The sequence below is a fragment of the Cherax quadricarinatus genome, chromosome 16 (genome assembly GCF_038502225.1).
Source record: "Cherax quadricarinatus isolate ZL_2023a chromosome 16, ASM3850222v1, whole genome shotgun sequence".
NCBI lineage: Eukaryota > Metazoa > Arthropoda > Malacostraca > Decapoda > Parastacidae > Cherax > Cherax quadricarinatus.
The window spans coordinates 16,327,361-16,342,360 of record NC_091307.1 but is presented as its reverse complement, the minus strand read 5'-3'; the positions used below and the strand labels follow the sequence as shown (position 1 = coordinate 16,342,360).

The following is a 15,000-nucleotide window of genomic DNA, read 5'->3' as shown; positions in this document are numbered from 1 at the left end:
TACACTGAACACTCGCATGTGATGTCACCAGGGCGGTACACTGAACGCTCGCATGTGATGTCACCAGGGTGGTACACTGAACACTCGCATGTGATGTCACCAGGGCGGTACACTGAACACTCGTATGTGATGTCACCAGGGTGGTACACTGAACACTCGCATGTGATGTCACCAGGGCGGTACACTGAACACTCGCATGTGATGTCACCAGGGTGGTCCACTGAACACTCGCATGTGATGTCACCAGGGCGGTACACTGAACACTCGCATGTGATGTCACCAGGGCGGTACACTGAACACTCGCATGTGATGTCACCAGGGCGGTACACGGAACACTCGCATGTTATGTCACCAGGGCGGTACCCTGAACACCCTCATGTGATGTCACCAGGGCGGTACACGGAACACTCGCATGTGATGTCACCAGGGCGGTACACAGAACACTCGCATGTGATGTCACCAGGGCGGTACCCTGAACACCCTCATGTGATGTCACCAGGGCGGTACCCTGAACACCCTCATGTGATGTCACCAGGGCGGTACACGGAACACTCGCATGTGATGTCACCAGGGCGGTACACGGAACACTCGCATGTGATGTCACCAGGGCGGTACACTGAACACTCGCATGTGATGTCACTAGGGCGGTACACGGAACACTCGCATGTGATGTCACCAGGGCGGTACACGGAACGCTCGCATGTGATGTCACCAGGGCGGTACACGGAACACTCGCATGTGATGTCACCAGGGCGGTACACGGAACACTCGCATGTGATGTCACCAGGGGGGTACACGGAACACTCGCATGTGATGTCACCAGGGAAGTACCCTGAACACTCCCATGTGATGTCACCAGGGCGGTACACGGAACACTCGCAAGTGATGTCACCAGGGCGGTACACGGAACACTCGCATGTGATGTCACCAGGGCGGTACACGGAACACTCGCATGTGATGTCACCAGGGCGGTACACGGAACACTAGCAAGTGATGTCACCAGGGCGGTACACGGTACACTCGCATGTGATGTCACCAGGGCGGTACACGGAACACTCGCAAGTGATGTCACCAGGGCGGTACACGGTACACTCGCATGTGATGTCACCAGGGTGGTCCACTGAACACTCGCAAGTGATGTCACCAGGGCGGTACACGGTACACTCGCATGTGATGTCACCAGGGTGGTCCACTGAACACTCGCATGTGATGTCACCAGGGCGGTACACTGAACACTCGCATGTGATGTCACCAGGGTGGTACCCTGAACACTCGCATGTGATGTCACCAGGGCGGTACACTGAACACTCGCATGTGATGTCACCAGGGTGGTACCCTGAACACTCGCATGTGATGTCACCAGGGCGGTACACGGAACACTCGCATGTTATGTCACCAGGGCGGTGCCCTGAACACCCTCATGTGATGTCACCAGGGCGGTACACGGAACACTCGCATGTGATGTCACCAGGGCGGTACACGGAACACTCGCATGTGATGTCACCAGGGCGGTACACTGAACACTCGCATGTGATGTCACCAGGGCGGTACACGGAACACTCGCATGTGATGTCACCAGGGCGGTACACGGAACACTCGCATGTGATGTCACCAGGGCGGTACACGGAACACTCGCATGTGATGTCACCAGGGCGGTACACGGAACACTCGCATGTGATGTCACCAGGGCGGTACCCTGAACACTCCCATGTGATGTCACCAGGGCGGTACACGGAACACTCGCATGTGATGTCACCAGGGCGGTACACGGAACACTCGCATGTGATGTCACCAGGGCGGTACACGGAACACTCGCATGTGATGTCACCAGGGCGGTACACGGAACACTCGCATGTGATGTCACCAGGGCGGTACACTGAACACTCGCATGTGATGTCACCAGGGCGGTACACTGAACACTCGCATGTGATGTCACCAGGGCGGTACACTGAACACTCGCATGTGATGTCACCAGGGCGGTACACTGAACACTCGCATGTGATATCACCAGAGCGGTACACGGAACACTCGCATGTGATGTCACCAGAGCGGTACACGGAACACTCGCATGTGATGTCACCAGGGCGGTACACTGAACACTCGCATGTGATGTCACCAGAGCGGTACATGGAACACTCGCATGTGATGTCACCAGGGCGGTACCCTGAACACTCGCATGTGATGTCACCAGGGCGGTACCCTGAACACTCGCATGTGATGTCACCAGGGCGGTACCCTGAACACTCGCATGTGATGTCACCAGGGCGGTACCCTGAACACTCGCATGTGATGTCACCAGGGCGGTACACTGAACACTCGCATGTGATGTCACCAGAGCGATACACGGAACACTCGCATGTGATGTCACCAGAGCGGTACACGGAACACTCGCATGTGATGTCACCAGAGCGGTACACGGAACACTCGCATGTGATGTCACCAGAGCGATACACGGAACACTCGCATGTGATATAACCAGAGCGATACACGGAACACTCGCATGTGATGTCACCAGAGCGGTACACGGAACACTCGCCTTTATACTACCATCAGATGAGGATTTCAATGTTACTTATGCAATTGTGTGCTGAAAAACGTTTCCAAGGTAAATGTGGCCCCAGGAAGACTCCGTCGGTATATTGTTACATTTATATAGAGCGCTAAAACTGTGTGGATCATTCAGCTCGGAGTGTTTAGAGTCACGATTCTCCGTCCGGAAACTGTGAAAATAAGTCCTCTAACCTTGCAACAGACACATTACTATAACTGTTTCACATTATTATAACTGTTAGATGGTAATCGTATCACGCAATGGGAGACTTACGTCCTATCCCAGGAACTTTTAGGAAAGCCTTTTAAAATTAATAATTTCATGGGGAGTTTTAATTGATACTGGTTTATTAACTTGGTATGATGCCTTTTGTATTAAGTGTTTATGCTCTTTTATATTATATGGTCATTGTATCCTTGTTTTTATCGTGTTGTGTATATATTTTTGTGTGACTGTGAGCGATGAGTGACCTACTAGGTCACGGTGCGTCGTAAATGTCACTTCTACTACTACTAATACTACTAATAATAATAATACCACACCTTTCCCTAGTCAGAAAGATGGGTAGAAGTTAAGTCAGACGGCAGGATATAATCTGCAACCTAATTTCCCAACTATTCAATATGGAGGTGAAAGTGTAATCCAACCATGCCAGACAACTGCTCCATCCTTACAGTCCCGTAGGACGGAAATGTCCCTTCAGGTAGGGTTACTTCATCCTTACATCGACTCCAGGCTGAAGGACTGATTACCTCAAACTCCTAATCTCTACCATTCTTCTTTGCATTGCACTAATGAAGCCATTGTGTGGCGAAATGTTTCCACAACGAAGATACCAAAGTGATGCACATGTGTCTAATCTGTCACACGTTGTTCCCTCTGACAGGATTGGTCTTCTCTAGTCTTTGTCTTCAGGTTTACTTCCTTCAGTCTCTCCTAACTCCAATAACCCCAGACTAAGATTAGCTTTCAGGAATCTTAACAAAAATATCATATGCAGTATTATATACATGTGTCAGAGAATGCAACACCAGTGTTGATCACACACCTGATCAAACATGTCAAGAAACTGTAAAATAAAATACAGAGCTAAGGGGTGTGAACTTCTGGGAGAGACTAAAGAAGCTAAATCTCATGATATTGAAGAACAGATGAACCAGGGGAGATATAATAGCGACGTACAAAATACTGAGAGGAACGGATAAGGTGAGCCGAGACAGGTTGTTTAAGAGGCGGGAAACAGCAACACTAGGGCACAGCCGGAAGCTTGTAATACAGATAAGTTACAGGGATTGTTGGAAATATTCAGCCTCAGTGTTGTCAGGAAGTGGAGCGATCTAGACAGCAAATTCTTAGAGGCAAGATCTATGCACAGCTTCAGGAATGGGTATGATATCGCTCATGAAGCCAGGAGAGCGTGAACCCAGTATTCTCCAGCTGAGAAAAGGGGTCAGGAGCTTAGACTCAACCTCTACAGTCACAAATACACACATGCACACAAACACACACCCATTCGCATACATGCATCCACACACGCCCACGCACATTCCCTTCCACACAGAAAGTAACAGCGTGGAAAAATTCCACCTAGACAAACACAGTGAAAGTTGAAAGACATGTCGTCCAGGCTGGTACCAGAGCTGCGAGGAAAAACTGGAATAACGCAATACAGTAGGTAAAATAATTACAATACTCAAACTACTGCAACAAGGACAGACATTTTACCAGAGTGAGATCCAGAATATAGCAGGATATGTGAAGGTTGGGAGTAACTCAGAGACTATGGTAGAGTAATGGCAACAGCGACTGCTGGGCTCACTGAATCTGAGTGACTGTCAGTGTATGCTGGTCAAGGCCTCATGCGGCCCTTGTTTCCTCTCCTGGAACATTTTTATCCTCTTTCACCAGTATCATAACTAACTAAATCCCGGCCAGTTGGTTATGTCAGGCATCACTGGAATGCTGAAAGATTTTCCTTTTAACCAAATACGTTCAAGAATTCTTATTTATTCTTATATAAATGTATTTGTAATAAATTTCTAGCAATGTGTAATTTTGAAGCAGATTTGTTACAGGAAACTTTAATTACATCTAATCTTTTGACTATTAGACGTCTCCATTTGACAACATTTTGTGCTAAAAGAGAATGTTGAAGCTTTTTGTCGAATTAAATGAGTGGAGAGTGATGTAATATGTAGATCCGAATTATAATTTAAGTGAGGCCTTGCCACTTTCTCAAAATAATTTTACGTGTACAACAGGTAACTTTAAAGTCCTGACCTACTCCTTATAAATCAAGGTTCGCTGCTGCCCCTACTACTCCTCCTGCGTGTGAGACGAACTAGTACTGGTAGCAGTATAGGTATCTGCCTTACAAGCCAGTCCATTTATGTTAAATAATAGTTGAATGCTGCCTGCTTTAATTCTCAAAAACTGAGACTACATTTACCGTCTTCAACTCAGGTAGGTGCCCTGTAACGATAGATTTATTGAAGATTGTTGTTAGCGGCGCACACAGTGCGTCTGCTCCCCTGGCCTAACAAGAAGACATATAACAACAAAGTACGAAGAGATATAAATTAACGCAAAAAACGTGAAGATAAATATAATTTTACCAAAAGTTACCAATATTAAGAATGGGTCTGCTCCTAGTCACCCACTTAACATGGCAATCTAGGCAAGAGCTGTACCACTAGACAAAACATATTGAGGAGAATATTACGCTACCCCAAAGCATTAATCATCCAGCCCTCGGGAAAAAGAAGACATCGGAAAACCAGCAGGTGGCCAAGGCGAGCCAAGTTTCTCTCTCTAACAGCTTTTCCCCCCTCAGCAGCCTGGAGACCGGTGCCTCCCTCAACTTCCCTCGTTGACCAAACCTCAACCATGACTAAAATGAGTGATCACGAGGAATCATCGAAGTCTAACTATGGCTAATTTCGTAAATGGCCAGGAATTGAAAATAAGATAAATGAAGGAAGTAGTATAACTGGATAGGTTGATCAGGGCCGACGAGGCAGTGAATTAATGACACTGTTCATATGCAGTTCAGAGGTGGGGCCAGGTCAACCCTGATCCCAGCAATCACAACTTACCGAGTGCATATATACAGACACACACACACACATACACAGGATAAAGCTCATTGAGCAGGGAGAAAGTGGACATAGTAGCGACCAGCAAAGAGGCGAGGCCAGGAGCTGTGACTCGACCCCTGCAACCACAAATAGATGAGCACTCACACACACACACACACACACACACACACACACACACACACACACACACACTGGGGAGGGGCAAAGAAGACCGCAGACAGAGTATAGGCTAGGTGGACAAAGACTACAGACCTCACTCAGGGAGAAAGACCTTGGGGTGACCATAACACCGAGCACATCACCGGAGGCACACATCAACCAAATAACCGTTGCAGCATACGGGCGCCTGGCAAACCTGAGAATAGCGTTCCGATACCTTAATAAGGAATCGTTCAATACACTGTACACTGTGTATGTTAGGCCCATACTGGAGTATGCAGCACCAGTCTGGAACCCACACCTGGTCAAGCACGTCAAGAAGTTAGAGAAAGTACAAAGGTTTGCAACAAGGCTAATCCCAGAGCTCAAGGGAATGTCATACGAGGATAGGTTAAGGGAAATCGGACTGACGACACTGGAGGACAGAAGGGTCAGGGGAGACATGATAACGACATACAAGATACTGCGGGGAATAGACAAGGTGGACAGAGATAGGATGTTCCAGAGAGGGGACACAGGGATAAGGGGTCACAACTGGAAGCTGAAGACTCAGACGAGTCACAGGGACGTTAGGAAGTATTTCTTCAGTCATAGAGTTGTCAGCAAGTGGAATAGCCTAGCAAGTGAAGTAGTGGAGGCAGGAACCATACATAGTTTTAAGAAGAGGTATGACAAAACTCAGGAAGCAGAGAGAGAGAGAGGATCCAGTAGCGATCAGTGAAGAGGCGGGGCCAGGAGCCGAGTCTCGACCCCTGCAACCACAATTAGGTGAGTACACACATACATACACACATACATACACACATACATACACACATACATACACACATACATACACACATACATACACACATACATACACACATACATACACACACACAAACACACACACACACAGAGACAAAAACACATATACACACACTCATACACACACACATACACACACACAAACATAAACACACACACACACACCTACACACACACACACACACACACCTACACACACCTACACACACACACACACCTACACACACACACACACCTACACACACACACACACCTACACACACACACACACCTACACACACACACACACCTACACACACACACACACCTACACACACACACACACCTACACACACACACACACACCTACACACACACACACACACACACACACCTACACACACACACACACCTACACACACAACAGGCCTAGTGTCTAATCGACATGTGCCTTGGACAAAATGGTAACTAACACGGGTAAAACATCAGAACCTGAAATCTCAAACACTTGTAACATAAGCCTCTTCCTCTCCCTCCCTCACCCTCCGTACCTCTACGGTGTTGGACTAAGCAGGTGACGGCGACGGACGGGGACGCTGGGGACTACGGCCACCTCCACTATTCCCTCTCCGGCGACGGCGTCTACACGAACGGCACAAGACCGTGCTTCGCTGTCGACTCCACCACCGGCGCCATCCACCTCCTGCGAGTGAGTACTTTTCTCTTGCATTACTCGAGAGATGACCTCTTCACTATCCTCCTTCTCTTCCTCTTTGTCCTCCTCCTCCTCAACCTCAACCTCAACCTCAACCTGCTCCTCCTCCTCTTCCTCGTCCTCTTCCTCCTCCTCCTCCACTGCTCTCATCCTCCTCTTTTCCTGCTACGAACATTGATAAGTGAAAAAAAATCCCCATTGTGAAGTGCCACTAGTGGGACCTACAAAAGAATTATTTTACCAAGAAATGTTTTTAATTTATATAATTTAATGGATAAATATCTTTCATGGATGTCTGCGAGTAAAGCAAAAATCCCATGAACAATTATCCAAAAGAAAACTTGCATAAATTTAGGAAAAAAAAAAAGCTAAAAGAACTCACTAGAGAAAGTTGAAAATTTAATCAGTATATCCCAACAAAGTTTAAGAAATGAGGCCCAGGAGCTGAATCTCAACACACACACACACACACGCGCACACACACACACACACACACACACACACACACACACACACACACACACACACACACACACACACACACACACACACACACAGCCTTTCCCAGAGTGAGGCAGCAGGGATTATCATCAATTATATATGTGCCCGGAGCCTTGATGAGCTGAATGGCCCATCTCCTGGTGCAGATTATTCGGATTATCTAGTCTTGGGGCTGTCAGAGAGCTGCTGCCATCCATTCCGTGGCTGGAGGGGGATACCGATTCCTAAGTTGTGATTAACCCATCTCACAGGATGTTATGAATCGATCTGCAGCTAATTATTATTATTAATTATTATTATTAATTATTATTATTATTATAATTATTATTATTATTATTATTATTATTACATGCATGAGAACCGCTAAACCCATAGGGGTCATACAGCGCCTGAGGGAATAGAAGACATTCAGGCTTGGTTTTTGAAATTATAATTCAGATTCAGTTCCTTTGATCAAGAGCCCCTCGCCAGCATCAAGGAACTTCTCTTGAAGGAGGGATCTGCTACAAAATTATGGCAGAAATAAAGACCGAATTTTCATTTGTACGTCACGTTGTAACGGGAGGACAAGAATAGCCGTGATGATAAGACAGACTCAGCTGCGGTAGTAACGTAGCCAGCTGTGTTGGAACATCAAACCAGCTGTTTATCACTCCGGAACTGGCAGTAACAGAAGACCAGCTGTGGTCGAAGCGTAAAGCGAAGTGGTTAGTCTTTCCGTTACTATCATCAGGAACTGCTGCAGCGATGCTGGTAATACAAGACCAGCTGTAGTTGTAACATATTAAGCCAGCTGTTTAACCCTCAGGTACGGTTGTTAGCTAAGGTGGTAATAACAACAAAGGCAATGAACGGAGACATCAGGGGCGTGTGAGAGATGCATGAACATCCACCATGTGATGAATCAAATGCTTGTGCATCGACTCCAGGCTGAGCGACTGATTACCTCAAACTCCTTCTGATCATCATCAATCTTCTCTGTATTGGATTGAGGAAACTCACTTGTTGGAGAAACGTTTTGATAATAAAGATACCCAAGTGTTGCACAAGTGTCTAATTCATCATCCTGTTGGTTCTCTGAACCATTTATCTACATCGGCCGAGTGACTGACCAGGTGTAGTCTGTCTGCGGTAATAACGTTGTCCACCACGGCTTCAAGAGACACCCCCTTTGATGGTTAATGTTACTGTGACGGAAGGAATGACTAATGTATCTGTACCGTGGGAAAGAAAATGGTTTTTCATACATGTTTATTTTAAAGTATGGAATTCCTTCTTTACATTAACCTTTTTTTTACGTTATAGAGTCGCTATCGTTTTCAACACTATGTACTTAATATATTTTATTTTTTCCTTCACTTGGTTGTGCTAGGTTAAACCATCTTCATTTGTCACTGTTTTAGACTAAAGTTTATAAATAATATATAACATTGTAAATTCATTATATTTAAGATGTTATATTGTAAACTCATTGCGTAAAACATTTGTAAAGATGATTTAAACATAGCTAATCTCTGGCTTAAGATATCTACCCAAATCTCTTCCCCTGCGATCCCTCTTACCTATCTCGGGAGGTAATAATTCTCATATAATAGTATCTCCTGCCTGCTGGGACGATACCTTTGAAGCTCTCGCAGCTACTGAGCCCGAATTAGAATGACTGACGATATCCTCAGCGCCTCGCTGAAGTCTCCCAGCTTAAACGGACAGATTTCATTACCTCATGTATGAACCCCATCCCTTGTGATATAATATGACAGGGAAGCATAGCTAGGCTTTGTTCCCCCACTATGTAACTTTCATATGTTGAACTGGATGGCCTCGCACTGCGGGTGTTCCCACCAAGTAAGTCCCAGTTAATATGGTAAACACACAGCTTCTGGTGTTCCTGCCATGTAACTCATGCAGAATATGGTAGTCGTACACTGCGGGTTTCCCTGCCATAATGTTCTAACGAGACTGTTTCTTCTTGGTCGTATCATCGACAGCCGCTTGACCGCGACCCGCCTTATGGGAGGTCACAGTGGCGGCTGCGGGTGACAGCCACGGACGGACAACAGGAAGCAGTCACTGCAGTTCACGTCAACCTGAAGGACATCAACGACAACGCGCCGTTCTTCCCGCACCACGTCGTCAACGCAACCATCTCGGAGAACACTCCCGAGGGTGAGTCACCTTCCACCGCCGCTCTTGTTCTCACAGCAGTTCATGTTCACACACACACACACACACACACACACACACACACACACACACACACACACACACACACACACACACACACACACACACACACACACACATTAACGTGGACAGAAGAAACAACTAGACCAAAAAATAAAAAGTAACTCTAGAACTTCGGGAACTTCGCCTTCAGCCATTAATAGATTTTCTCTCTTGTGAACGCGCTCTTCGTTCTACGAATGTAAGAAGGAAATTAAATCTTTTCGTTCATCTCGTGTCTCCATCTGCTGGCGCCCACACCCCCGTTGCCGGCATTTTATATCTGGCAGCATTAATGCAAATCGAAATTTCGGGTAAGAGGTATTTTTCTTTCCAAGATTTGAGGAACGGAGATTTGACATTTTTTTTTCGTCTTCCTGATTCCCATAAAGATTTATTAAGGCGTTGAAATTTTTGTCTTAGGGAAAAAAATACACTGTCGGATATTAGTTTGAACTCTGTTATGGTGACGCTGCTCTCTTGTTTTAATGGTTGTGGAGTGCATAGTGAGAGTGCACGTAAAAACATTCATAAACACGGGCAAATACACACGAACGCAAAGCTTGTGTTTGATTTATGAAAAGAGAATATTAACTAGCTGCGGCCGTAGACTTTCACTAAATCACCCGTGAGCAATGATCAGGATGGGGTAGAGGGATTTTTATTTCTTAAGAAGGAATTACTGCAGCATTGCTTTCCTCTCTCTCTCTCTCTCTCTCTCTCTCTCTCTGTATTCATCTAATTGTGGGTGCAGGGGTCAATTATCAGCTTCTGGTCATAGCTCCTACTGGTTTCACTCTCTCCAGACTGTGTGAGCCCTATCATACCTACTCTTAAAGCTATGTATGGATTCTGCCTCTACCACGTCGCTGTCTAGATCGTTCCACTTCCTGACCACTCTATGGACAAAGAAATATTTCCTAACATCTCTGTGGCTCATCTGTGTTTCTAACTTCCAGCTGTGACCTCGTATACCTGTGACTCGCCTCTCAAACTCTTTCCCTATCCACCCTGTCAATTCCTCTCAGTATTTTCTACGTCGTAATCATGTTGTTTCTGGTCCTTCTCTCCTCTAGTCTCGTCAGTTTTAACTCCTCTAGCCTCTCCCTATGCTTCATATCCCTCAGCTCTTGAACTAGTTTCGTTGCTAACCTTTGCACTTTTTTTCAGCTTCTTAACATGGTTTATCAGATGGTGGCTCTATACTGGCGCTACATACTCCAAGATGGGCATGACCAATGATGTATATAAGGCCGTGAATGCTTCCTTGTTTAGATTCCTGAAAGTTATTCCTAATTTTGCCGGTCTTTCGTTTGTTGCAGAGGTTATTCGCTTGATGTTTGCCCCCGGTGATATGCTCGGAAATGTGCTCACCCCGAGGTCCTTCTCTTTCAAGAAGATTTGTGTCCCCCAAGCCTATACAATATTTCCGGGAATTTTTATTATTGTTATTATTATTATTATTATTATTATTATTATTATTATTATTATTATTATTAATTATTATATCGTTATTAATTATTATTATATTATCATTATTAGTTATTAATATTTTGTTCGAGATTATATTGATAAATATTTTATTTGCTTTTATTACACAAGTCTTTTAATGGAGTTAGAGTTCACAAACTCTTCATTTTCTTCCTTGTGAATTGTGAGTTTTAATTTTGTCTCTTCTTATGGTGACTTTTATTCTTCTTTACCATTTAGTAATGTGATTTTATTTTTTATTATATCTTGATGTGAATTTTACTTGTCTTTATCACTTACTGTTGTGACTTTCATTCTTCCCTTTCTGTGACTTTTGTACTTTCTCTCTCTCTCTCTCTTTTTTTTTTTTTTTTTTTTTTTTTTTTTTTTTTTTTTTTTTTTTTTTTTTTTTTTTTTTTTTTTTTTTTTTACACAGGGTTTGACAAGGTTAAGGATCCCTAGCTTTATTGACAGCTATTTACAGGTTAAGGATTCCTAACTTTATTGGCAAGCTAAGAGCTGTTACCTACATCAGCTCATTTGAAAGCATTTGTATTGTTATGAGACATACAAGTAGGGAACAGGATGAAGTTGGAGCCATCTGTGGGCCAGCATTTTCATTTGATCAACTGACTTTATCTCGTTGACATCATTATGCTGAACGAATGTGTTCCATACTCGAGTCATCCTGGGTATGTATGATCTCAGATGGAGTGATGTTCTGGAGAAGGGTACAACCAGAGTGAAGTTGCTGCTTTCTGCCCGTCTTGTGGCATAAAAGCTTGTTTCACGCTGTCCTCGAAGTGGATCCAAGTGTGGTATTTTGACAATATTGGCCTTGTACATAACAGTAAGGCCACCCACATCCCTCCTATGTTGAAGGCTCTGCTGAAATGACAGATCTATCCAGGATGGGTCCAGGCGAGAGATGAGACGTCTTGCTCTGTTCTCTACTCTGTCAAGCAGTCGCAGATGAGAGGGGGGGCAGGCAAACCAAGAAAGTGGAGCATACTCAAGGTGTGAGCGTACTTGTGCCTCGTACAGGATCTTGCAGCCCCTACTGTCAAGCATATGGGAGATACGGCGAAGTGCTGTAAGCTTCCTGGCTGCCTTGTTTGCAAGATTTACAACGTGATTCTTCATGGTTAGTTTGGAGTCAAATTTCACCCCAAGGATATCAACTTCTTCTCCAGGTGCCAACATCCTCCCATTCATCCTTACTACTGCACCAGCATTACCATCATGGTTCCTAGAGATGATCATCATTTGCGTTTTCTCAGGTGCAAATGTTACTTGCCATCTATTTCCCCAAGCTGATATAGCTCTCAGCTGGTGATTGATGTAGCTTAGAGCAGCTGGCATTTCTTCTCTTGGATAAGTGAATGTCAGTGTACAGTCATCTGCATATGCATGTGATTCTGGGATGAGATGAAGAAGGTCGTTGAAGTAGACATTCCATAACAATGGACCCAGCACGCTTCCTTGTGGAACACTTGCCCCAATAGGAAGTCTTGCTGATTCCATTCCGTTGAGAACTACACTTAGAGATCTACCATGAAGGTAATCACTGAGGAGACATAGCATAGAGCCTGCAATTCCCAGTGCTTGAAGTTTTGCTAAGAGGCCCTGGTGCCACACCCGGTCGAAAGCGCCAGCAATGTCCAGTGCTACCACACAGCTGACTTTGGATTCATCCAGTGACTGGTGCCACTTAGTGGAGAGGTTTAACAACAGATCAGCAGCAGAGTAACCTTTCCTGAAGCCATATTGACGATCACAAAGTAGTGAGTGGTAGTCAAAAAACTCTGTCATTTGTCTTGAGATTATTGTCTCAAGGATCTTACCAGTGATTGACAGGAGTGACACTGGTCTGTAGTTGCTGATTTCTGCTCTGCTCTTCTTTTTGTGAACAGGGACTACATTTGCCTCTTTCCATAGAGAGGGCCATTTACACTGTACTAGGCAGTGCTGAAAGATGCGAGTTAGAGGTGCTGCTAGCTGGTCTGCACATCTTCTCAACAATCTTGGGCTCAACTTGTCTGGGCCCACAGCCTTTTCTTGGTCAAGCGATTTAAGTAGGAAATGCACCTCCTCCTGCCTTATTGACACCACTGACAGTTTTGACACAGTTCTTGCAGCTAGCCAAGGAGGGTCCCTTGCTGGATCAGGAACTTGCATTTTGGTAGCAAAGTGTTCAGCAAAGAGGTCAGCCTTCTCTTGACTACTAGTAGAGGTAGTCCCATCCTGTCGATTTAGAGGTGGAATAAGTTCATCAGGCAGATAACCTTGTCTGTCCTTGACCAGGGACCACCAGGTTTTGGAGCCTACCCTACCTGATGCTAACTTTCTTTTAGTGTCCGCCTCCCATTTAGCAATGGCCCACTTTTGAACATCACCCATATGCCTACAGGCTTGCATGTGCAAGTTCCTGTTATAGGTGGTAGGATGCCTCTTATACCTTCGCCGTGCTTTGTACTTAGCAGTAGCAGCCTCTCTACAACGAAAGCCAAACCAAGGCTGATCTGTAGGCTTCGTCACATATTGCCGGTGAGGAATGTGTTCTTGTTGTAGATTAAGGATGTGTCCAGTGAAGGCTTTCGCTTGGTTGTCAACATCCCCTTGGAGAAGAGCATTCCAGTCGGTGGTGGCGAGCTCAGAGCAAAGGGCTGGCCAATTACCTCTTTCCCATAGCCAGGTTGTGCGTGTGGACTCAACACCTCGTTCTGTTGGGATCTTAAGTGTCGTAAAAACAGCCTTGTGGTCAGACGATCCAACATAGCCGAGGGGTTGACAAGTGACTATGCCTTCCACTTTTGTGAAAATTTGTGTGGGCTGCCTCCAAGTGAGTCGCCTACCCTGGCAAACTCTGTTGACACCGAGTTCTGAGGTGGGTACCTCAGCCTCACAAGTGGCTTATAGGACAGATTTTCACAAATGATTGATATTGCAAGAAACTTTGCCTGCATGCACGTATAAAGGACTAACTTACTTGGTGTTGCAGCATATATCCTCTCTCTCTCTCTCTCTCTCTCTCTCTCTCTCTCTCTCTCTCTCTCTCTCTCTCTCTCTCTCTCTCTCTCTCTCTCTCTCTCTCTCTCTCTCTCTCTCTCTCTCTCAGTATTATGACTTTTATTCCTCTCACTTGGTACTGTGACATTTATTCTCCCTCCTTATTATTTCTTGTTCACATGGTGTTGTTGGAGGTCAGGGGCGGCCGTAGCTCAGGTCTCCGCTACAGACAATGACGACCCCCGCGAGGGGCAAAATGCACGCCTCGTGTACTCGCTGGAGAAGAACGTGATCGACGAGACTTCAGGTAGACCCATCTTCGCAGTGGACAGCGAGAAGGGACTCATCACCACCGCCCTCTGCTGTCTAGATAGAGAGAAGACTCAGAGATACGCCATCCAGGTCGTGGCTACAGACGGTGGGGGACTCAAAGGTGAGGGTCTTACAGCCAGGTACCCAGGTACCCTCGGACCGCAGGGGTTCCCAAC

General features: G+C 45.6%; 1 protein-coding gene across 5 annotated transcripts in view; it reads left to right on the top strand.

Annotated features, from left to right (window-relative positions):
- The window catches only part of LOC128688933 (putative neural-cadherin 2), a 971,397-nt gene that overhangs the window by 877,815 nt on the left and 78,582 nt on the right, over positions 1–15,000 (top strand). For 4 of the 5 annotated variants that reach the window (XM_070085434.1, XM_070085431.1, XM_070085433.1 and 1 more), the window contains exons 6-8: positions 7,169–7,303; positions 9,799–9,976; positions 14,712–14,945. In XM_070085434.1, the coding sequence (XP_069941535.1) occupies positions 7,169–7,303; positions 9,799–9,976; positions 14,712–14,945 (547 nt within the window). The remainder of the gene's footprint in view (positions 1–7,168; positions 7,304–9,798; positions 9,977–14,711; positions 14,946–15,000) is intronic. The other variant, XM_070085435.1, reaches the window with a different exon arrangement.